Source organism: Lasioglossum baleicum, chromosome 8 (assembly GCF_051020765.1).
Source record: "Lasioglossum baleicum chromosome 8, iyLasBale1, whole genome shotgun sequence".
Lineage (NCBI taxonomy): Eukaryota > Metazoa > Arthropoda > Insecta > Hymenoptera > Halictidae > Lasioglossum > Lasioglossum baleicum.
The window spans coordinates 2776536-2802299 of record NC_134936.1 but is presented as its reverse complement, the minus strand read 5'-3'; the positions used below and the strand labels follow the sequence as shown (position 1 = coordinate 2802299).

At 41.5% G+C, this 25764-nt stretch overlaps 1 protein-coding gene across 3 annotated transcripts in view; it reads left to right on the top strand.

The window, feature by feature from the left end:
* Positions 1 to 301: 301 nt before the first annotated feature.
* The window catches only part of LOC143211709 (putative cytochrome P450 6a13), a 36465-nt gene continuing 11002 nt past the window's right edge, over positions 302 to 25764 (top strand). The window contains exons 1-4 of one of the 3 annotated variants that reach the window (XM_076429630.1): positions 308 to 670; positions 4014 to 4399; positions 8049 to 8574; positions 22007 to 22228. In XM_076429630.1, the coding sequence (XP_076285745.1) occupies positions 4064 to 4399; positions 8049 to 8574; positions 22007 to 22228 (1084 nt within the window). In that variant the 5' untranslated portion in view covers positions 308 to 670; positions 4014 to 4063. Of the gene's footprint in view, positions 671 to 3589; positions 3613 to 4013; positions 4400 to 8048; positions 8575 to 22006; positions 22229 to 25764 lie in introns of those variants that run through there. The other 2 variants (XM_076429631.1, XM_076429632.1) reach the window with 2 other exon arrangements.

The window sequence follows — 25764 nt, the reverse complement described above, 5'->3', positions numbered from 1 at the left end:
CAGACTCACCCTGTAGATGGGGAGAGGTTCAGAAGATCCGGGTACAGGGGCTGAGATAGTTACGAACAAAAGTTGAGTCCCTGGTTCAGACATGTGTAATTTCTTAACAGTATCAAGTCACATGACAACGGAACCCGAAGGAAGCCTGAGTCGTGGTCGTGTGGTGATTTCATAATTAGCTATGGACCGAATCGGATGAATCATGGGATTCTTCGTCGGTCGAAGTTGGGATGAAGGGGGCATTGAGCCATTGATGCCTGATGCAACTGATGAGTTAGTAGAGTGTGGTCTTCCAGAGCCGAACGTAACAGTACAGTGGAGGCGTGTGTTTCAGAATAACTCATTGTTGAAGCCAAGGTCGAAATTGTCGCTTCAACAGTCCTCAGAGACGGCCCCTTTTAAAGAACTCGAACATTATCACCATCAACTCCATTTTCATTCTACAATTCTCTGTTTCGGTTACTTATTCTTTACATAAATGAATAAACTCTGCATTTTAGTCAGGACTATTTAAAACGAGCTGCACTGGCGGCGCATAGTTATCGCGCAACTGTAAGCGAAGAAGGTTTGGCTACAATTATAAGATTTCTGGCTAATTATCTCAAGTATTTTTCGTGAAACGTAAAGAATCACCTGTTTTCTGTTATGAAGTGTGATTGGTAATAATCAAGTAAGTATTTTTACGTACTACAAGACATTATAGTTTATACCATTTAATTACGAGAATTACAGTGCACTTATATAGTCCTCATGAAAATTACGTGCAGAAAGAAATGAGTTGTTTTTATCATTGACTTTAACAACATATTTCAAAGTCATCAAAATCGGTGATTCTTACTCTTACATAATTACTAGACAGTGGATCTTCATACAAAATAAAAATTTTCTACCTGATTTGTAACCAATTGGAGTGCAATTGAAATTGATTTTCTTTCTTAATATGTTTAATAGGTCGAAAATAATGTAACAATGTTTTTAAATTCTTTTAATGTTTTCACGGTGTCGAATTACACCTACTCATTTTTGTTATAAATGCATAAAATCCGCAGTATAACATAATTACCAAACAAATGTAGTATCCTTTGAATCATTCATCTTTCTCCCTTGACATTTGATTGTAACTGCACTAGTGACGCAGTTAGAACTAGGGCTGTAACTTTTCCGAAGCTTCGAAGATTTCGAAGTTTCGAAGGGAACTTCGAAGTTTCGAAGTTTCGAAGTTCCGAAGCTTCAAAGTCCCGAAGCTTCGAAGTCTTCCAAGTGCTCGAAATTACAGTCTTCTAAACGTATGAAGTTGTAACTTATGAGTACCATACCATGTCACGATTTTTGATAAATAAAAATATTAACTTTCACTCACCGGTGACTGACACTGAACGTTCCGTTTTGATTTTTCGTAATTCAATTAAATTTAAAAGAGTGCATTCTATTAATAAATTTCGGGATCATATCACGAATGTACTTAAAAAATAATACTTTGCAAACAAAATTTTAATGAGTTTTATTATTAAATTCGGTGAAATCGGATATCGCGGACTAAATGAAAAGAAAGGCAAGACAGGCTTGGCGCTTGACAAAACTCACGTATTCAGTAGGACTGTAACTTTCCTTCGAAACTTCGGAACTTCGAAGTTTCTGAAATCGAAGCTTCGAAATCTTCGACCTTCGAAGGAAAGTTACAGCCCTAGTTAGAACCTGATACAATTACGTGGACCATTCTGTACAGTTGAGGAATTTACATAAAAGTACTAACATACTCATGGCCTAAACTTATTCGTTAGGAAGTTATGGAAGCTAAAAGTTCTCTGATGTATAATGGAACATAACGTAGGTACTCCGGAACACTTGGCGAGATCGAAATAATTCAGTGAACTTTTAGCTTCGATAACATCCTAACGAATAAGTTTAGGGCATAAGTATGTTATAAGTATGTTTTATATATGTAGACCACAATAAACTGCATCGATTGGTACAGTCAAAAATATAGGTTTCTATTTTTAAAAAACTGCAGTTGCGTTTTTCTGATGCATCGATGCACAAAAGTGCATAAAATTAGTTGCGTAGTATGCACCGTCTGATGCCATTCAACTTTTTCTTATAACATTTTCCTCTATTCCCGACCGTTTAGGAGGTACAGTCTGTTCCAGTTGCGTGGGACACTCTGTATAATAAAAAAAATATACAGGGTGTCCCAAAATTCCTTCAACAGCCGGAAATGGGAGGTTCCTGACGTCATTTGAAGCGACATTTTCCTTAGCAAAAATAGCCGCCGCGGCTTGTTTAGGTGTTATTAACGAAAAACACAGACCAATTAGAGCGCGACTTATTGTTAGACGCGAGTTGGCACAGTCGGCCAATAGACAATTGGCGCGCCGCACAGTGGGTAAAATCGACGTTCTAGCTGTTCACGCCTATTTCACCATTATTTCAATATATAAAGACCACATTAAATAGGTCGTTGGATTCGTCTTGCCGTCAGCTATAACATTATTGAATAAAAAATATATAGTTATAAATAAATAATAAAGGTGACCGCAATTTTTTATTGAAAAAAAATTTTTTTTGGAAATTTTTTGTATTGATATTTGTAAAAGACTGTGTACTGATTACTTTTTGTAGGAAACATTTTTTTGTCACACCACCGGAAATGTCTGAAAACTCGTGTGAATAATGAATAATTTGGCCACGATTTCGATCGAACTCACCACTGTGCGCGTGCCACGCGACGCTTTAAACTATCATAACTTCGGATAATGGATTAAACTGGAACTAAATTTTGCACGATCTTTTAGAGGAGATCTTGCCGAAAATGTTCCACTTTGTCAGAACATGGACATCTCCGGACATTTTAACTTATCCCTTGTCAAAGGTGAAAAACTTCGACAATTTTCCTTAGTTGATTAAATATTTTTTTTTATAATAAATTATGAACAATGATGTTTAGTTCCTGGTGCGTTCTCAACATAGATATACATTCTTCATATAAGAAAAAATTGGTCACTTAATCTTCAGTAGGTTTTCCAGGACATCATTATGAAGACAAGGAATTTTTTCGGTGATAAATCGTATCTGAAAAAGTTTGATCTTTGAACGCTTATTGTAACGAGAGTTTTTAATAACTTTAATTAATATTATCGGTTTCGAATGTAATGGACATTTAAGAAACGTTGTACATTCGTTAAAAATCGATATGAGAACTTTGATTTTTTAGCCCGTGAACAGCTAGAACGTCGATTTTACCCACTGTGCGCCGGGCCGACTGTGCCAACTCGCGTCTAAGTCGCGCTCTAATTGGTCCGTGTTTTTCGCTAATAACTCCTAAACAAAGCCGCGGATAACATTTTTACAAAGGAAAATGTTGCTTCAAATGATCTCACGAAACCTCCCATTTCCGGCTGTTGAAGGAATTTTGGGACACCCTGTACAATATACAGGGTGAGGCGCCAGAAACAGACCACCTGAATAACTCGGCTGATATTGGTGTTAGGAAAAAATGCATCACATGGAACTTGCTTGGTTTCGAGGGGGCATTAATCTGATGTTAGTAGCTTTTTTGTAGGTGGACGCGTAAAGGACATACGAAGGTCAATTTCATTTTTTAAATGGAATAAGGTACTTTTTAATACATCAATCGATGCAGCTAGACATTCGTTATAAAAAAGTACTAACCTATATATGTATGTCGAAAAGTTAGTATTTCAGGAGATATTTCAATTTAAATAACTCTAAAATACCATTACTGTCGTACTAAGACGTTAGTGTTTACTTACTTATGTAACGTCTTATATTTTTATTTTGCATAAAGACTGCATCCGCAGTCTAGTGATAAATCTTTCAATTTTGTCAATAAAAACAACTACAATTTTATTGTTAGTAAAATCTATTTTTCTAAAAATTTTAGAATCTGGTGTAATTAGTTACGAACAGTCTTTGATGTTAGAAACTGCAGGAACGATTTTTTACAGTCCAATTCGACATCAGCTATTGGCCAACCTAATAAAATCATTTTTCAGGAGTTTGGAGAAACTAATATTTGTCTGCTAGCTGCTCAATAGCGGAGATAATGGAGAATTACTTGGAATTTTTCTGCGGCGTGGTTGTTTTACTTATCGCCTTGTATTATTACCGGATCTCGCATTATGATTTTTGGAGCAAACGTGGCGTATTTGGACCAAAACCTCATCCAATTTTCGGCAATCTCTTCGATCTATCCTTTGCCAGAATAAGTGCAGCAGACGCAATAGTGGACATCTATAAGACATACAAACATGAACCTGTGGTTGGATTGTTCGAAGGAACATCACCTATTCTCGTTATAAATGATCCAGATATTATAAAGAACGTCATGATCAGGGACTTTTCTTCCTTTCAAGAACGTCCATATACGGCTCACGGGCGGGTATGTATAAAACCAGTGAAGTGGAAATGAAATTTTATTCAATCATAAAATTGAAGATTGAAGAAAAGTGCCACAAATAAGTTGGTGGAAGCTAGGGATTGCAAATCCCGCGGGATCCCGCGTCATTTCTTGGTCCCGTATTTCTTAAATAGGTGATGCGGGATCCCGCAAATTTTGTAGGATTATGCGTATATGTAATCAGAATTTTGCGATTTTTAAGAAGTCGAAGATATCCTCAGAACTTTAAAGAAGGAGATGACATCCTTTGAAAGCGACGGCAAAAAGGGGAAATATTTATATATGGTTTACGAATATTTATTAACTATTCGACCGACAAGTGTAGAGGCTGAATGAGCTATTTCCGCTGCAGGATATCTTTGCAATGACTTGAGGAGCAAACTAGAAGATTCAACAATAAATAGTCTTTGCTTTTTACGTGCATATTTTCAAAGTATTACAAATTAAAAGTTTTTTTCTTTTTTTTATAATTTTAATATTTAAATTTTTTTTTAATATATTAATTATTTTAATATTACACATATACATATACGTAGGTATATGTGTATATCCAGGGTGGCTGAAAAGTTCCCGGAATTTTTTAAAGTATTTCAGCAGCATAAAAATACCGGACAAACGAATGAATCCACACACTTGACCGAATAATAAGTTTTATTATTTCATTAACAATGAAATGAACCAAAAACATTTACAACAAATGTTCGAAATTGCCTCCTTTTGATTCGATACATTTGCGGACCCGTTTTCTAAAATTCCCGACGATGGTCGCTGGTCATCGCCTGAAGAAGGTTCTTTTCACGGATGAGAAAATTTTTACGGTCGAACCCCTACACAACCGCCAAAATCACCACCAGCTGCTCAAGAAGGGCCAGCAGAAGGCTTCGGCCGCGAAAACCATCGGCCGCAGCCATTTTCCAGCCTCGGTCAAGGCTTGGGCCGGTATCTACACCACCGGGAAAACGCCACTGGTGTTCATCCCGAGAAACGTAAAAATCAACGCCGCCGAGTACCAGGAACGTGTCCTCCAGAGAGAATTAAAGCTGTGGGCAACGCGACACTTCGGTCAGGGCGGATTCACGGTTCAGCAGAACTGGGCGCCGGCGCATTCCGCCAAATCCACCATCGTCGTCTGCAAAGACCTATTTCCCGGCTTTTGGGGAAAGAATGTTTGGCTGCCGAACTCACTGGATCTTAACGCGATGGATTACTCAGTATGGTCCATCATGTAGCAAAAAATTTCAGGAAGACGATACGCTATGGTGGAACAGCTGAAAGCGGCGTTGACGGGTGCCTGGAACGAGATTACGGTGGAAGAGTGCGCGACCATCGTCGGGAATTTTAGAAAACGGGTCCGCAAATGTATCGAATCAAAAGGAGGCAATTTCAAACATTTGTTGTAAATGTTTTTGGTTCATTTCATTGTTAATGAATTAATAAAACTTATTATTCGATCAAGTGTATGGATTCATTCGTTTGTCCGGTATTTTTATGCTGCTGGAATGCTTTAAAAAATTCCGGGAACTTTTCAGCCACCCTGTATTTCAATTATGTATAGTTTGTTTTCCAAAGAGAGATTTATTTTAATTTATGACGATTTAGATTTTTTTGTATTTCTTAAATAAATTTTCACTACTATAATTACAGATAATTATCTCATTAAGTAAAATTTGTTTCTTTATTAAATACATATTAGATCGAATCCCGCGGGACTCCGCGGGATTGAAATAAATCCCACATCAATCCCGCGGGATTGCAATCTCTAGTGGAGAAGCCCCATAAAAAATAATGAAAAATAAAAAAACTTCTTGCAGTCTAGTAATGTTTAGAAGTAAATTAAGATTGGAAATGGTAAATAATCCTAATGAAGCGACAACAAGATCATTAGGAACAACTCTCAATGCAGTATTTGCAAGACATTTAGACAAAATTGAATCAAGAATATTTATAACATAGTTTAGCTATCACAAGCCAATTGTTTCAATGATAGAATCATAGAAAATCATAGAAAAAGTTATGAACGACCATTTGCTACGCAAAGAAGGAGAGCGTATGGGAAAGAAAGAGACATAGTTCATAGCATTTCCCATACGCTCTGCTTCTTTGCGTCGCAAATTTTGATCGTTTATTATTTTTTCTATGTTTTCCTATGACTCTATCATTGAAACAATTGGCTTGTGATAGCTAAAATATGATATAAATATTCTTGATTCAATTTTGTCTAAATGTCTTGCAAATACATACTGCATTGAGAGCTGTTCCTGATGATCTTGTTGTCATTTCATTAGAATTATTTACCATTTCCAATCTTAATTTACTTCTAAACATTACTAGACTGCAAGAAGTTTCACTTCTACCGCGCGTGGTTTTCCACGCGTAAGGGTGGATTTATAGTGGAGCAGCGAGGTGAGCTGTGCGGTGAAAAAAAAGAAAAACAAAGAAAATACATATTTACTTATTCATTAGTATGTGTCGAAATGTTGTCACGAATGCTGGTTTCTTTTCACCGCGCCGCGCCGCTATCATCGATGCTCGCAGCTCCACTATAAATCCACACTAAGTTTTTTTTACTTGCCTGACAACCGTCGAAATTTTTCAGGTTAGTTTAGAACAAGGGTTTGGATAATTGTCTATAAATCTTTCAGTCGGAACAAAATTCGATGAGAAACTGCATGTGAAAGTAGCTGTAGGTTGATTCTATGTTATCCAAATGCAAATGTTCACAAATTAACTCTGGTTAATTAGTTATTAACAAGTGTTGCGTGGGCTGATTGTTTCGGAAAATCCTATAATGCGTAAGACATATCCTATAATCTGTAGACAAGGCTTCATTTTACATTCCACAATCGTGAAAGTTCGCCAATGAAGCCTTTAAAGTTAGTAAATTAATTATGAAAATGTTACTTGTCAAACTATTCGAGGTTATTCGCGAAATTTCGTTACTTCCGTAACGCTAGAGAATTGTAGCCCCCTCAGCAATGAAGTTTCACTTCAAAAGATTTGTAATTGGATTAGTAGTGGTTCACACCGATATACCCGCCCGGTATTGCATTACGCGACAGCAGTGATGACAGAATGAGCTTCAAACGGAGCTCATGTACTCTCCTCCTTACCCCTTCCACTATTCAATTCCAGCACCGTGCGCAGGCGCACACTCCACGGTCCCCATCGCGCACGTGCAACGTGTCTCCCATTCGCCCCACTCATTCCCCATCATCAGAGAAGAGGTACATCATTTCACCGTGACTCCCCTCATCTGACATCACTGCGCGGCAGGTTTACACTGCTCGACGACCGATGAAGCTCGAGCTTCTTGGCCCCTTGCGGGGTGCCCCCCACCGGAAGGGGTAGGCAAACTGACTTCGAACGGTCACCTCCGACGCGCTTAGATTGGGACTTTACTGTGTGTACTTGCACCTCCCATCTGTCCCACCTTAATACTCTTTCCCCTTTCCTTAAACAGACAGACCTGTAAAACCCTGTTATCGTGCCGATATTTTATTATTTCCCTATATTATAAACAATAAGACTCTGTATTTGAATTTTGTATATAAAAACCAGTACTTCATTACGTGGAAATCACAAGAACCTTAAACAAATCAGGTATGAAAACTATTTCTTTAAATGTTTACAGACTGAGCCCATGTCGCAACACTTATTTCGATTGGACGCACGAAAATGGCGTCCGCTAAGACCGAAAATAACTCCGATTTTTACATCAGGAAAGCTGAGAGAGATGTTCGCACTTATGGTGGAATGTTCAAAGAACTTAGAAGGATATTTAGATAACGTTGTTGGAAAAGGTGAACCAGTCAAAGTTAGCGAATTGTCTGCGCAATATACTACAGACGTGGTTGGTACTTGCGCCTTCGGAATTAATATGAACTCTATGAGCGAAAAAGAATCCGAGTTTCGTCGAATGGGCAGGTCTATGTTCAATACAACCGTTGAAAGCGTTCTACGATTAAAAACGAGTCTGTTATGGCCAAAATTTTACGATTTACTTGGATTCGTGGTGCCTGAGAAGACGCTGACCCGTTTCTTTACGAAAATTGTCATGAACGCGATCAAGTACAGGGAGGAGCACGGGATCCATAGACCGGATTTCATTAACATGCTCATGGAGTTTCGAAACCATCCAGAACAGATAGAAGGCGTCGGTAAGTTAATTATTGTCTATAACACTGTATTTACCAGATTAACGTACAATATACAGTAGTGTACCGTTGATTGTGATGCAACGAGTGCAGAATCACGATCACGGTCGTGATTTCAACTTCGTTCACTCCACGATCGTGATTTTTTAATCCAGAGTGAATTTGCTCACTTTCATCCTAATTCTTCATTTAGTCCGGTCAATGAATGCTCATAAGGAGGGTGTAGAGGGAAATGGAAGAAACACAATTTTTAACTTTGGGTCTTTGTTTGGACTAGTTAGGAGGTAAACATACTAAAAGTCCCTACTCCTAGGAGGTGAGCGGGGTGCAGGGGGCACGTAGAAGGTCCCCTTTTTCGGTTTTCCGTTTATATCTCGGAAACTATGGTTCCTATCGGTGAAACCATTCTATACAAAATTGAAGCTGACAAAATGTGTCATAAGATTGATTTCATTCAGTTTTTTGCTATCCCTATCTTTTAATCGATATCGTAATACTAGCTTTCCCCCGCCACGCGTCGCTGTGGCACGGTGTTTTTAAAAGCATATACGTATTGAACGTGTTTGTGATTATCTATTTCGTTCAATTCCATTTCGCTTTTCGCGTTGCTCCCCCCTCCCTCTCTCCCCCTCCCTCCCCCTCCCACCCCCTCACTCTCTCTCCCTCTCTTTCTCTCCCTCTCTCTCCCTCTCTCTCCCTCTCTTTCTCCCTCTCTCTCTCCCCCTCTCTCTCTCCCGCTCGTATGAGAGAGACGTATACACGTATACACGTGAATTTTCGATACACGTGTACACGTGAATTTTCGATACACGTTCAGACTCGTGTTCTCTAATTTAAACCGCTCAATTTTCCAAAAATTTCAACCAAATAGGCAAGTTCAACAATAAAATTATCGTTCGTCCACAAATGTGCCTCTTCACGGTGGTTTTCTTTGAGAAAGGTTGCTATTTCTTTTTTGAGTTGAAACACCCTGTGAATCACTTTTGCACGAGATAGCCAGCGAACTTCGCAATAATACAGAAGTGAGGTACAATTAGCTCCCATATCAACACACAGCTTTGCAAACAGCCTAGCTCTCAAAGGACTGTTCTTAATGTAGTTTATAATTTTTACAACTTACATACGTATAAATGTTGTTTAGTTCCTAGCTCACATGTTTTGACACCATAGCTTGTGAAGCATACAGTGCGTCCAGATAGGACGTGGTGCTTTCTTTTTGACCAATGCTTGAAGACCTGCTTTGTGTCCGAACATTGAGTGAGCTCCGTCGGTGCACAGTCCAAATGCATTGGTGCAATTATTCCACGTTATGTCGTTTTCGTAAAAAAAACCGTCTATTATATTAAACATCTCAATGGACGTGGTCTTTCCAGGAATAGGTTTCCAAAATAATATATCTTCTAATATATTATTTTCCGCAACATATCGAACGTATGCAATTAAATGGGCATCTTTAGCTATATCAGTTGTCTCATCTACTTGAATAGAGAATGTCGAAGTACGCAGCCGAGAAACTAATTGATCGCAAATATCGTCAGATATATCATTGATTCTTCTTCCGACTGTATTATCAGCAAGCGGAATTTGTCGCAACTGTTTTGCATACGATGAGCCGAACAGAAACAGAGCTTATGCAAAGGCGTCATTTTTAAAATCTTCAGCTCCGGATAATTTTTTAATAGTGCTTAAATGAATGTATAAAAATGTAAGAAAAATAAAAATGAACATTAGTTATGTAACGTCCAATGTCGGGCGTTGGAAGGATTTAGGAACGATTCAAATTCGCGCTTTCGATTTCTCGCTCGCGACTCGCGGTGACGTGGGAGTGTACCACGCAGATCCCGGTCCGAGTGAAATTTCTTGGTATTTTGATATTCGATCTCGAGAGAGGTTTTGATTCGGGATTTAGGAGGGTGCCCGAACGGCTGGACCAAGTCCGCCTAATTCGAGGGAGAAAAGGATAGCGGGTTCTTGTAGGTACGCGATTTTCACTTCACTCGCACTTCGTTCCCGTCGCACGCGCACACGTCACTTTGATGAATAGATCGTTGTAAAACCGTACGTGAATCGTAAGGAGAATTTGGTGAACGGAGGCGTTCTCTCAGATCACGGGTGTTAACTATAAATACTTTATAGCGTCCCGATTTGTTCATCAATGAGAACTGGTTTATGGAATTCGGAACGTTGTAAACGTAGATTAGAAAAGCTACGCGAATATTGAATAGATATTCAGTGCTATGTTCGTGACTCTAGATTAAACAATCTCGACCGACTGACTGACGATTTTGAAGTGCTCGAAATGATTTAATGAATTTGTGTCTGACACTCTGTAAGTAAGTAAATGCGTAAGAGAGACTAAGACGTAAGAGCGTAAAACAGTAAGAGAGCGTCTGAACACTTTTATTAATGTCGAAATTCTAAGGTTCGTGATGAATTTAATAATCGTAACTGTCACTGCCGTAATACTAGTGAGAGCTGTACTAGTTAATTAATGAATTTGTGAATTTGTGTCTGACACTCTGTAAGTAAGTAAATGCGTAAGAGAGGGTGCTCTGCTCTCCGGTCCTGGCTTTTATAGGCCTGTTGCCAGGTGGGTTTGCGGTGGGGAGATAATAGAAAGAATTTCATGGTTGAGAGAGCAGGCAGTGGATCAGTGGGGGAAACAATAAGATCTTATGCCTGAGTGAGGAGGCCTTGAAATTGTTATTCCCAAAATCATTGAGGCTTGACGAGATCACATTCCAAAGTGATGACGTCAGATGAAATCTTGTCAGACTTTAATATTAATTAATTATGCATTTGTTTGTGACGCAAATATAAGGAGGGAGTCCGGTGACGGACGTTAGGACGTCACACGTCACCCCTCGGAGAAAAAAAAGAGAATTCGTTTGCAAAGCAAACGGATTTGATTTTTTTTGTTTACTGATCGTGATAGACTCCCGCGAAGGGAATAGAGAAATACTACGAGATTGCAAGAAGTAGGAAAAATGGCACTCACATACTGCTAACTGCAGTTGTGGAGAAAGAAAGGAAATGAAAATGTGGGCTCACATAGCGCACCCTGCAGCTATGGAGGATGAGAGAAGAAAGAAAAAAAAAAGAAAAAGAGAATGTGGGCTCACATAGCGCAACCTGCAGCTATGGAGGATGAGAAAAAAAAAAGAAAAGACAATATGGGCTCACATAGCGCAACCTGCAGCTATGGAGGATGAGAAAAAAAAGAAAAGAGAATATGGGCTCACATAGCGCAACCTGCAGCTATGGAGGATGAGATGAAGACAAAAAAAAAATAATTATTTAAGAAAATTGGAGTTGGGACGGCCTAGTCGATGGTCACTACTTCTATTTCTGGCCGTGGTGGAGGCGACCCTGGGCACACTGTATTTGTCCTTGGATTCCAGTAGTGGCCTGCTGGAATATCGATCACCGATCTTATGGTGGGTTTCCCTCGCGGTTTTGGCAGCCAATTGTCAGGGTTGTCCGGTCGTACGTCCACTATTCGCAGGTCCTCTAGTCGATATTGGCGGGTAGGGCCCCGTTGTTCCGGTGGAATCCGTATCCGGAATGGTATGTATACGGTGATCTCCTTTTTTGTTTCCGGCTTAATGGTCTCCGGAAATTTAAAATTCTTCGGGTCCCCCGTCTCATCCTTCGCGTGGAAGGCTCGTAGCATCTTCCGGATTTGTACTCTTCTGCCCGCTCGGTGCGTCTTCTTGTATACTCTGTTGTTGTTGTGATCCATGTTGATCGGTGGTTGATGAATGACTGATCGATTTGGCTAGCTGTTCTCATTCACGTAAATTCTGTGTCAATGGGGGTATGCCTTGTTGAGGTACGATGAATGGTATTAGGAGTGGGGGGTATGTGTCCCTTGGTTCCGGTTCGCTACGTGGTCTGGTGAATCTGGGAATATGTATTTTGTCCGAACTATTGCCAATTTTATACTGCAAATGATGCACTCCATGTATGGAGTTACCGCTAATATGTTATTGGCGCATTTTGAGCACTTATTGTTTAAGTGTATGTGCGCTTGGTGAGGCATGTCCCGTTCCTCGATTTGGTTTGAAGGTTGTTGTTTTGCACATTTCTTGCATAATTCATTGCCGCCTTCGTCGGTGTACATTATGCCATCGTAGCAATTGAATCCATCAAATTGGAATAAGTAGTTGCTCTTCTTCTCTGCAGAAGTGACGCGTCTTCGAGCTTTCAGGCACATGGTTGCTGTATTAATGAACTGCCTCGCCGGATGCTGTGGAATATGTACCTCGGTGTTGGGGGGGGGGGTAGGTATCCCCTCTCTTCTTCCTTCAAAATCAGTTCGGTGTTGGGGGGGGGGGGGTATCCCCTCTCTTCTTCCTTCTAAACCATACTGGTGTCCTGAATGTACGATTTTTCGCTTTGTTGGAATGGATAATTTTGGTACCCCTTCTCCAGGTAATTTTCAGGTTCTGTTGCGGTAGAACTTCTAATATTGTGTGTGGCCCTGTATAGTTATCTGCGAATTTTCCTCTTTTTGGTTCGTTGAGGACGAAAATTGACTCTCCAGCTTGAAATTCGTGTGGGTGAACTTGTTTGTCGTAATGTTTCTTCGATTTTTCTTTTGCCTTGTGGAGATTGGAGCGTGCTATCTTCTGTGTTTCGGAGATGATTCGGTTGAGGTTTTCAAGGTAATTGTTGTAAGTGACTACTCCTGTGTCGTCGGTTCTGCTTTCTGTAGTTGGAGTCCTAGCAATTTTGCCGAAGACTAGTTGGTGCGGTGTATATCGCGTTCCTTCATGTACGCTTGTATTGTAAGAGAAGGAGGCGAGGTTCGTCCATTCGTCCCATTCTTTGTTGGCTGTTGCGTACATTTTTAAATATTCTGCGAGTACGTGGTGCGATCTTTCTATGGAACCATTGGTTTGCGGGTGGAACGACGTGGATTTGAAGTGTCGGATTTTGAATCTTTTAGTGATTGTTTTTATGAAGGTGCTTACGAAGTTGGTGCCTTGGTCGGTGAGAATCGCTCGGGGAGTTCCGTAGCGACAAATAAATTCTTTAATAAACGCATCTGCGACTTGAACGGACCTTACGTTTGGTAATGGAATTGCCAAGGAGAATTTTGTGAGTAGGTCTTGGATTGTGAGGATGTACGAATTTCCTCTTCTGGTAGGTGGTAACGGTCCTACGATGTCCATGCCCACTTTATCGAACGCTGACCCTGGTGTGTCAGTTATTACCAGTGGTTGACGAGTTTTTACGCGTACTAGTTTCTTCCGCTGGCATTCGAGGCAGTTTTGTATGAATGTTTGTATCTCCTTCTTCATGGTTTTCCAGTAGTATTGATGACGTACTCGACTGTATGTTTTATTGACCCCTTTGTGTCCGGCGATGGCAGAGCAATGGTTTTCTCTGATGATGCGTTCTCGTTCGGTTTCTTCGGGGATTCTGACTGTTTGCGAGGTTATTGTTAATGTGATGTTGAATTCTGAGAGGTACGTGTTCAACAGTGCCAATATCAGGTTCCAGGGTTCTGTTCCGAGCGTGAGTTGTTTTGCGATGCAGATTGTTTGGAGATTCATTTCGCGTACGACGTCTTGTAGGGAGGCGATGCACTCTTCCAGGATGGATGGATCGGGCTGCATGAGAACTCTCTCTTGTAGCGCTAGGGCTATCAGCAATCTATTTCTGTTGTCGAATACTCTGGCTCTTCCGAGGGTCAATTGCGTCATTTGTGGCAAGATATTACCCTGGTCAAGGTTTTTTGCTCCTGCGTCGCAGGGTTCTCCTCTCGTTGTGACGAAGAATACATGGTTGTCGTGGATCAGGGTTAAAGGATCGTTGGACTCGATAATTCGGAAGCCGGATTCGTTATCGGGTGTTGCGGTGATCGGCGGTTCGTCTTCTTCTGATGAAATAGTGGTTACCGAATCCGTGTCGGTATAAGTACTGCGTATATGTTCATCCGATATTTCTACTGGCAGTGAATCGTTTGCAGACGTCGATGCCTCGGTAGATGGAGATTGGGTTGGTATATAGTCGTCGTCATTTCCCACTCTTTCAGGTGTCAGTGTGTCTGGCGTAGTACTGGTTGATTCGTTCGATGGTGTTGTCGATTCTCGTGGAGGCGTATATTTATGCCTCTTTGGATTGGGCACGTCTTCGTCGGAATCGCTGTTGCTGGTTGATCGGGTCCTTATGGGTAACATTTTTGCGTGGGTGATACGTGACAACGCATCTGCGATGTAGTTGGTTTTCCCTGGTTGATAGCGGATTTCATAGTCGTATTCTGCTAGTTTTAGTCTCCATCTGACTAAACGAGACGTTGGATCTTTTACACTGTGTAGCCATACCAGTGGTTTGTGGTCGGTGAACAGTGTGAAGAGTTTACCATACAGGTAGGGCCTGAAGTGTCCCACGCAGTATACGATGGCCAAGAGCTCTTTCTCAATCGTCGAGTAATTTTCCTCCGCGTTATTTAACGTTCTTGAGGCGTAAGAAATTGGCAATTCCTTTTTTCCGACGGTCTGGCTGAGCACTCCCCCGATAGCATTGCTGGATGCATCTGTTGTGACGTGGAATTGTTTACTGAAATCGGGGAATTGCAAGATCGGTTGCGTGGTCAGCTGTTGTCGTAGGTATTCGAACGATTCTTGTTCTTTAGGGCCCCAGGAGAACTTGTTCTTCTTCTTTAAGAGGTTGGTGAGAGGTTTCGAGATTTTCGAAAAGTTCGGTATGAACTTCCTGTAGTATCCGACGAGTCCAAGGAATCCTTTGATTTTCCTGGGATTGTTTGGTACGGGAAACTGTGCTACTGCCTCGATTTTCTTCGGATCGGGTCGAACTCCATTCTCGGTGATGATGTGTCCCAAGTATGCCACTTCTTTTCGTAGAAACTCGCATTTTCCCGGTTGTAGTTTGAGATTGGCCTCGAGCAGTTTTTCGGCTAATTTCCTGAATTTGATTTCGTGTTCTCTGATGGAGCTTGCGTATATGACTATGTCATCCAAGTATATGAACATCTCTATTCCTTGGAGTCCGGAGAGGATATGGTCCATCAATCGTTGGAAGGTGGCGGGTGCGTTTCTCAGGCCGAATGGCATTCGTTTAAACTCATAGTGCCCATGAGGAGTGGAAAATGCTGTCTTCTGCATGTCGGATTCGTCCATCGGGATCTGGTGGAATCCTGACGCCAAGTCGAAGACAGAGAAATATTTAGCGCCGCCTAATTGGTCTAATATATCCGTAATGTTGGGTAGCGGATAGGCGTCGGGTATGGTTTTGGCGTTCAATAGTCGGTAATCGATTACCATTCGCCATTTCTTTTGACCGTCCGGCCCCGGTTTCTTGGGGACTATCCAGATGGGGGAATTGTATGGTGATATCGATGGCCTTATGATATTGTTGTCGAGGAGTTCGTTGACTTGCTTATTCACTTCTTCTTTGTGAATCGGCGGAAAGCGATATTGTTTTACGTTTATTGGTCGGTCGTCCGTCGTTGTTATCCGATGGGTGATTGCGTTGGTGCATCCGAGTTGACTTTCGGGTAGATGAGATACGGCGTTATATTCTTTCACAAGGTTTCTGACGCTGGCTTCTTCTTCCGCATTTAAATGCTCCGTGTTTAAATGTCTCATGATCTCGGTTGTTCGGTCATTGGCGTACGTGTTTGTATCGGATGATATCGGAGATTTAGTATCTTGGTGAGTGAGATGACAAGGGAATAATGAGACGGGATTCGACGTATCCTCAGAGGATTTTTCTTCGCAGATAGATAGAATCGGCTTGGATTCTTTAGAATAGAGCTCCGACATGCGAGAATTAGTAGAATTAGAATTGGAATTTGGTTCGCATGCCTCTGGAGAAGATTGAGACTTCACGCACAGCACACCTGGATTTGGTAAAGATTCAGTGAGTGGGTGTACTGTGGTGGACGAAATAGAAATAGAAGAAATAGGAATAGAAGAGATCTGTGAAGAAGGAATCGGTAGAGGTTCCTTGAATTCCTCGAACTCCTGGAGTTCGACGTTCGGTTCTCGCAGCATGATATTTTGATTTGTTGTATTAACTGCGGGGAGATAGGATTTCCCTCGTTTCGATTTTATTATGGCGTGTCCCAAATGGACCCCTTCGCCGAGATCTTGGCGCGGCACGTAGCCTTCGTCAAGGTTTGGATTTAGAATGTGTACGGGAATGACCATTTTGGATCTTGCCGGAAGCGTAATTTGTTTGTGATTGAGAAATGGAATAGTGGTGCCATGGAAGCGGAGACAATTTTCCGAGTAGACGATGTCGACGGATTGATTTCGGAAGAATTCGGAGCCAATGATGCCCTTTTGAGGTATCAGTAGGTCGTCGGCGACGACGTGAAACGTCACTTTGTGATTGAATATATTAATTTCGAACGTGCCGAGAGTGGTGATGGTATGGCTCGTGATGCCCGTGATGCTCACTTTTTCTTGAGCGTTGATCAGTTCGGGTTTACTCAAAGCTTCTCGCTTTATGATGTTTATCTCTGATCCGGTGTCGACCATGGTTTCTGTTGCTTCTTTGAGATCAGCGGAGTGCAGCATTATTGCGGGTACGACCAGAGCTGATTTCAATTGGACTGCACATGCTCGTGTTCGTCCTGGTTCTCTTGTTCCGTGACTATCGGGAGGGCGGAGCGCGTCTGCTGTGCTGGTGCTCCACGATGCGCGCTCGTAGTTTCTCGTGGGCGGTCCTCGTTTCCCTGAAACCTTTGATTATTGTAGGCCCGTTTCCTACACTCTGAAATTAAGTGGCCCGTCGCCTTGCAATAGGCACAGATTTTCGTCCCTGCGCCTTGGAATGGTCGGGTGTTAGTTGCGTCGTTGTTGGCGACGCGGCGTGGTGGATCTGGCCAGCGAGTTGGTTGACCTTGAAGGTCGTGCATGGGGCCGCGGGGCGGTCCATTGTCGTGGGGCGATCCATAATCACGGGGCGATCCATAGTCACGGGGCGGTCCGTGACCGCGAGATATTCCGTGGTCGCGACAGGCACGGGCTTCGTGTCCCGGTCGGAGGCACATTTGGCACGTGGTTGGCGTCGGTCGCGAGGTTGTTGAAAATCTTCGGCTGTCTCTTTCCATTTCTTTTGTGACTTGGATGGCGGAGTCGAAGGTCTCGGTTAAACCGTAACAGCCCTCGTGACGTATTCGAGTCCTCATGGTAGGGGGTAGCCCGTCCAGGAAGGACTCCAGAGTGAGGTCGTCGATGTCGTTGACGTGATTGCTACTCAGCGTACCGTATCGTTCTTTTTCGCCGTCGATAATAGCGGAGTTTAGATCCTTGACTCTCGAAATGTAGTCGAGGATATGTTCCTTGGGCTCTTTAATTATGTTGGCCAATTCGCCTCGGTAATGATTCGGAGTTTTTGAAGGTGAGAAGACGTATCTCAGTCTGTTGATCAATTCGTCTACTGATTGATGTATTTGGTCTTCGAAGGCCAGAGCTGCGTGTCCTTTCAACCGATTACGTAACAGTTTGGCCAGATTTGGCTCAGCTTTCGCAGGCAGCATTTCACGAGCCCGCTTACATGCTCGCGCGAATTGGAAAACGGTGATATTCTCGCCATCGAAGTGAGGGACGGTTTCCACTGCGTCCTTCAACGTGATTCGTCCGTATTCGCGGGATGAATGGGCCTCAATTCTGTGCACGATCCTGTCCAGCGGCCTTGAGCGATCGGGTGTCGGACTACGCTCGGATGTATGGGAGTTTGCTGGGCTGCCCAGATTCTCGATCATTTCTTGCAATTTTTTTAATTTGTCGGCCAACCCTTTGACCGCGGTGAGGTTTGCTGCGGGTTCGGGTTTTACGACAGGGACTCGCTCGCGTCCTTGATGTGCGTTGTATTTGTCGAGCAGTTCTTGGTGTCTTCGCCCCATTGTTTCGAGTTGTTCCAGTAAAACGAGCTCCCTCGCTGTGGCCTCATTGAGAACCGACTGTACCGATGCAGGGTTGCTTGGATTCGACGTTCGAGACATCGTGTATGTTGAAAATTACGCAGAATGTGGCAATTGTGGGTGCTCCGTTGAGCAATTCGAAATCGCGGTGACGTGGGAGTGTACCACGCAGATCCCGGTCCGAGTGAAATTTCTTGGTATTTTGATATTCGATCTCGAGAGAGGTTTTGATTCGGGATTTAGGAGGGTGCCCGAACGGCTGGACCAAGTCCGCCTAATTCGGGTTGGACCGTTGGCTCGAACGGCTGGACCAAGTCCGCCTAATTCGAGGGAGAAAAGGATAGCGGGTTCTTGTAGGTACGCGATTTTCACTTCACTCGCACTTCGTTCCCGTCGCACGCGCACACGTCACTTTGATGAATAGATCGTTGTAAAACCGTACGTGAATCGTAAGGAGAATTTGGTGAACGGAGGCGTTCTCTCAGATCACGGGTGTTAACTATAAATACTTTATAGCGTCCCGATTTGTTCATCAATGAGAACTGGTTTATGGAATTCGGAACGTTGTAAACGTAGATTAGAAAAGCTACGCGAATATTGAATAGATATTCAGTGCTATGTTCGTGACTCTAGATTAAACAATCTCGACCGACTGACTGACGATTTTGAAGTGCTCGAAATGATTTAATGAATTTGTGTCTGACACTCTGTAAGTAAGTAAATGCGTAAGAGAGACTAAGACGTAAGAGCGTAAAACAGTAAGAGAGCGTCTGAACACTTTTATTAATGTCGAAATTCTAAGGTTCGTGATGAATTTAATAATCGTAACTGTCACTGCCGAAATACTAGTGAGAGCTGTACTAGTTAATTAATGAATTTGTGAATTTGTGTCTGACACTCTGTAAGTAAGTAAATGCGTAAGAGAGGGTGCTCTGCTCTCCGGTCCTGGCTTTTATAGGCCTGTTGCCAGGTGGGTTTGCGGTGGGGAGATAATAGAAAGAATTTCATGGTTGAGAGAGCAGGCAGTGGATCAGTGGGGGAAACAATAAGATATTATGCCTGAGTGAGCAGGCCTTGAAATTGTTATTCCCAAAATCATTGAGGCTTGACGAGATCACATTCCAAAGTGATGACGTCAGATGAAATCTTGTCAGACTTTAATATTAATTAATTATGCGTTTGTTTGTGACGCAAATATAAGGAGGGAGTCCGGTGACGGACGTTAGGACGTTACACTTACTTCACTGAATTTGTACTGTTACGGTGCGATATGAAGTTTATTTATTTGTAGGTATTATGGTATGAACATTAATTTCTTATTAAAAATTTTGGCGCCTCCCCTGGGGGCGCGCTTCCCCGATTGGAAACCGCTGGTATACACTGAACGGCTTACGACCTAAACTGGACGTCTATTTTAAGACGGCTTTGTGCTATCTGGGGACATACCAAAAAATTATAAATTTAAAAGAACAGTTCACTGAATCAAACATTGGCGTCGCTTTGTGTTGTTGCTTGAATATCCAAATCAGTACAAAATACAGAGTCTCGCAGATTAGAGACATACAGGGTGAGGCAGTAACTGTTGCCACCTACAATAACTCCGAAAGTATAATAGTAGAAGAAAAGTTTTCGAAATAAAAGTTGCAGTGGACAACAGGGGTCGTAGTATGGCTTTAATCTTTTGTTGCTAGGTGGAGTCGCGTCAGAGATGACCCATTTTCCCCGTTGGATCACAGTTAAAAATTCTGACAAAAATATGACACATTTTCGGATATCAAGCCACTTATTAGGAAATTTCTAAAAAGAGCTTCAAAAACACGAAAAAATTGCAAAACTGCAGATTTCATATAGATATAGATATAGATATCTTATTTAGCAATAAGATATGGTCATCCAGCACGACTCCCAATATTTTCCTCCGGTGCGCCGAGGTGTAAAAAGATGAAACCAATTTTCACTACGTTTTATGAATGTTTCATTTGTTTTTTACAACTACTTAGATACATTTTGCAATGATAAACATTTCGACGTTCAGAGAACCACGTTGCAAAATAATAACAAAATCACGTAAATTATAATCTTGTTTTCAACTTCATTAAAACCTTTTGATTGCCCCGGACGAGATATCTCGCGCTCCGATACTTCCCTATACATACACGCTTTTACCGAGATATCTTGCCACCTATGTAGGAACAATATTTTGACACTATAGACCAGGCATGCACAGGTGGACGATTTGGGAGCAGGAGCAATCGACCCTGCTCCTGAGCAGGGTCGGAGCAGTGACCTTGCTCGGACGTATGGAAGGGGAACCCACCAATTGTAAACGGAGCACGAGAGAAGACGAGAAGAAGAGCGTATGAGAGTGGGGGCGGCGTCTACGTTGTTGTAGTCTGACCACTCCGGCGCGCTCTCCACTTCCCCACGCCCCTCCCACTCGTCTTCTCTCGTGCTCTGTTTACAAGTCACGCTTAGTGGGTTCCCCTTTCATACGTCCGATCTGCTCTGAGAGCATACGGGGAGCAACTTGGGAGCACGGGAGCTGCTCTGAGAGCAAAGAGCTGTGCATGCCTGCTATAGACAAATATATTTTATACGTAACTACTTATATTCTGATTTGTGAAAGGAAGAAATTAATAAAATCTTGGTAATTATACAGAAAAGTACTGCCCACTCCGATTTTGATGAAATTTAAATATGTTATGCAGCATCACATTCTGAACAGCTTTTTCCTTTTCCAATATTGGGGGGTCGCTTTTAGTTTTCGAGATATTTGCAAAAAACTATCGCGAATACTGTATTGAATTTTTCGTATTCCTGCACGCTGCGCTGCAACGTAAGTCTGTTTCGGTGCGACCTTTGTTTACATTTTGACTCCACACACACCCACCCAGTGTTTCACACGCACCCACTGTTTCTAAACTATACTCTAGATTCTTACGTATTTTCACGTGCTGATTACGAATATGATATTGAAAATTTGCGCAAATGTTAATTTCTTAACGGAAACCTTCTTTGTAGAAACACTGGGTGCGTGTTAAGCACTGGGTGGGTGTGTGTGGTATCAGGCCGGCTCTTTCCACCCTCCCGTTTTCTACCTCATCTCTACAGAGTCAAAATGTAAACAAACGCCGCACCGAAACAGGTTTACGTTGCAGCGGAGCGTGCAGCAATACGAAAAATTCAATACAGTATTCGCGATAGTTTTTCGCAAATATCTTGAAAACTAAAAGCGACCCCCCTATATTAGAAAAGGAAAAAGTTATTCAAAATGTCAATATCTATAACATATTTCAATTTTATCAAAATCGGAGTGGGCAGTACTTTTCTGTATAATTACCGAAATCTTTATCTCGGGTAAAATGACCGAATAAAACAGAAAAAATATTTCGTCAATAATGTCAAACCACTGGTGCTGGGTGGCGAGATATCTCGTCAAAAGCGTTTATCGGGAAGTATCGAGGCGCGAGATATCTCGTCCGGGGCAACCAAAGGGTTAATAACGGATCAATAGTATCAAATTGTCATTTTCAGAGTTAACGGACACATTGCTTGCTGCTCTAGCTGCCGGTTTCTTCGGGGCCGGATTTGAGACATCTTCAAGCAGCATAAGCTGGACTCTGTATGAACTAGCTCAGAATCACGAGATACAAGACAAACTGCATGCAGAAATTAAGGCGTATCACATTAAGTACGGCGATACCTTCACGGTTAACTCTCTAAACGAGCTGAAATACTTGGACAAAGTATTCAAAGGTAAACACATAAATAGACAGCGGATCTTTATGCAAAATAAAAATTTTCTACCTAAATTGCAACAAACTGGAGTGAAATAAAAATTAATTTTTTATCTCAATATGTGTTTAACAGGTTGTGGAAAATAATATAATAGTATTCTTAAATTCTTCTAGTATCTTTACTGTTTTAAATTATACCTACTCATTTTTGTTGTAACTACATAAAATACGCTGTCTACACATAATCATGTTTCATATACGTATAAAGGGTGAGTCACCTAAGCCTTATACCGAAAATATCTCCGTTGTTTTTAGTAATACAAGAAAATGCTTTCCGCAGTAAATGTTTGTTTCAGTAGGGCAATTATTGTGACTAGGGATTGCAATCCCGCGATGCGGGATATCGCGTCATTAGTCCAGTCAACGAAAAATCGTAGAGGAAAATGGAAGGAACACAATTGTCAATTTTGGGGCTTTATTTGAACTAGTTAGGAGGTAAACATACTAAAAGTCCCCACTCCTAGGAGGTGAGCGGGTGCAGGGGGCACGTAGAAGATCCCTTTTTCGGGTTTTCCGCTTATATTTTGGAAACTATGTGCCCCCTGCACCCCGCTCACCTTCTAGGAGTGGGGACTTTTAGTATGTTTACCTCCTAACTAGTCCAAACAAAGTCCCAAAGTTGAAAATTGTGTTCCTTCCATTTTCCTCTACGATTTTTCGTTGACTGGACTAATGACGCGGGATCCCGCATCGCGGGATTGCAATCCCTAATTGTGACGGAGAAGATTTTTTTCTCTAGGTCAGGGCTCGGAATTATTTACTCGCGGTAACCGATTTTCGAAGGCTACGCCTCCTTGACGGCTTCCCTTGGCGGCTCTAGTCCTCCTAGGCCAGGGGTGACCAACCTTCTGCATACCATGCGTAAATTTTTTCACATACGAGTTCAGATGCGCCATACAACTCGAGCACTTTTTCTATCTTCTTACGTTCATTGCTGTGGTTGGAAAGTAGGAATAGGGATAGGATCTGCTTCGGTTAGGGGAGGAAAAGGGATAACTCAATCACGCAAATAAATTAATTAACTTACGCCAGTTGAAAAGACACACGTTTATTGGAGCACCAATCTACAATAGTGAGAAATGATCTTTTGGACGAGAGGGCGATCGCTCTCATGAACACTCCAATTCTCATCTTATAATTGTAAACTGTCAAAAAATTGCGACGAATTGATGAGTAAGAAGGCTGCATAAATTCAACTGAGAGCTCTCAGGTGTTGAAAATATGAAGATGGATTCAGTTATGGATGTTTATAAGTCGCTATCTCTGAAAGTAAATGTGAATCCTACATTAGCATTTCTCAATCTACATCACAAGGACGTTACTTCGTCAACCTTGATGTTTTTTCGAATGAAAACAACTTCACGATTCTATTGTAATTAAATTTGTCTTTCAAATTAAAACAAATTGATGATTTTAATTTCTTTTATCTTCAGTTGTAGTAATTAAACCGTCCAGCAAAAATAATTACTTCAAACTAACGATGTCCGGCCTCGAGGCCGGCAACGAGCAACCACCTCGAGGTGTATATCGGATAATGCTAATGCCAGCGACATGCAAACTTTACACGTTAATCACTCGACAACGATTTATGGTAAACAAACGTGAAGATAGTATTTTGTATTCGTTTCAGAACGGACAAAAGCATATAGTCCAGTCAACGAAAAGTTGTAGAGGGAAATGGAAGGACACAATTTTTAACTTTGGATCTTTGTTTGGACTAGTTAGGAGGTAAACATACTAAAAGTCCCCACTCCTAGGAGGTGAGCGGGTGCAGGGGAGCACGTAGAAGGTCCCCTTTTCCGTAGAAGGCAGTTTTTCGCTATCTCGCATAGTTTCCGAGATATCCGCGCTCAAAGTTCACTAATTGTGAAAGAGAAATTTTTGCCTCACGTTTTTTGTCTTATTTGACTAGCTAACTCTTCAGCACAATTAGTGAACTTTGAGCGCGGATATCTCGGAAACTATACAAAATAGCGAAAAACTGAATCAAATCAATCTTGTGACACATTTTGTCAGCTTTAATTTTGTATAGAATGGTCTTATCGCTAGGACGCATAGTTTCCGAGATATAAGCGGAAAACCGAAAAAGAGGACCTTCTACGTGCAATTGAAGTTCATTTGAAGTTGAACTGGAAAAATTGATGTTGGAATTGAAGTTGAAATTGAGAAATTGATGTTGAAACTGAAAAATGGAAGTGGAAATTGCAAAAATGAAGTTGTAAGTGAAGTGGAATTTGAAAAATTCATGTTGAAATTGAAGTTGAAATTGAGAAATTGATATTGAAACTGAAAACTGGGAGTGGAAACTGAAAAAGTGGTTGAAATTGAAATTGAAGATGAAATTGAAATTGAAGCAAAAACACTAACTCGAACAAATAATACCAAAGTGAACTTCGAGCGCGGATATCTCAGAAACTATGCGAGATAGCGAAAAACTGAATCAAATCAATCTTGTGGCACATTTTGTCAGCTTCAATTTTGTGGAACCATAGTTTCCGAGATATAAGCGGAAAACCGAAAAAGGGGACCTTCTACGTGCCCCCCTGCACCCCGCTCACCTCCTAGGAGCAGGGACTTTTAGTATGTTTACCTCCGAACTAGTCCAAACAAAGACCCAAAGTTAAAAATTGTGTTCCTTCCATTTCCCTCTACACCCCCCTTACGAGCATTCATTGACTGGACTAATATGAAATAAAAAATGGAAGGCCTCGTACAGACTAGAACATTTCGATGAAAGCGCCGCGAACCGTGCATTTCGACGAACATTTCGACGAACGGCGATCGGAACGGATTTGTGCTATTTCCAGATTTTCTTGTGAACAACTATGGGAGCTGCAGCGGCGTATACTACACAAAGAAATACAGAAAATGTTGGCAGTTTATTGAGTGAATTAAAGTTTCAAAGTGAAATGTTTAGGTCTGTACGAAGCATTACAGACATCAGATTCGAGATTAAATGATTTGAATTTTTGGAGATGTTGCAGCATGATGAATTTTCGTCTTTATATGATTCTACGATACATATTCTGAATAAAAACGGAAGGGTTAAGTTCCCGGAGCGCGTTTCGTAAACAACAAGGTTGGTCACACATCGATCCCTTTTCGGTTTGGGTGAGCGTTCTAAGTTGTGAAAATCGCACACGTCTTGATATGTAAATACTAGAGGTGTGCGGGAACCCGGGAATCATGTCGGGACGGGATCCCAAAAATCTTGAGTTTTTCCCGAGAATATGCGGGTTTCCCGTGAATTTTTTCGGGATTTCTGCAGGGGGTGTGCGAGATTCCCGAAAATGTTCACAATTGCCGTAAAATATCCGGGAAAAAATGCAGTTTTCATAGGAAGGGCCTCTTTAATAATTTGAGACAAATTATGTAGAAATGTAATTTTTTCAGATAATTGAAATCACCGATGTCTTTGTTTATAAATTTCTGTCTATTTCTTGACATTTATTCTTTATATTATGAATATTTAGGAAATGCTATCTATCCTGCAAA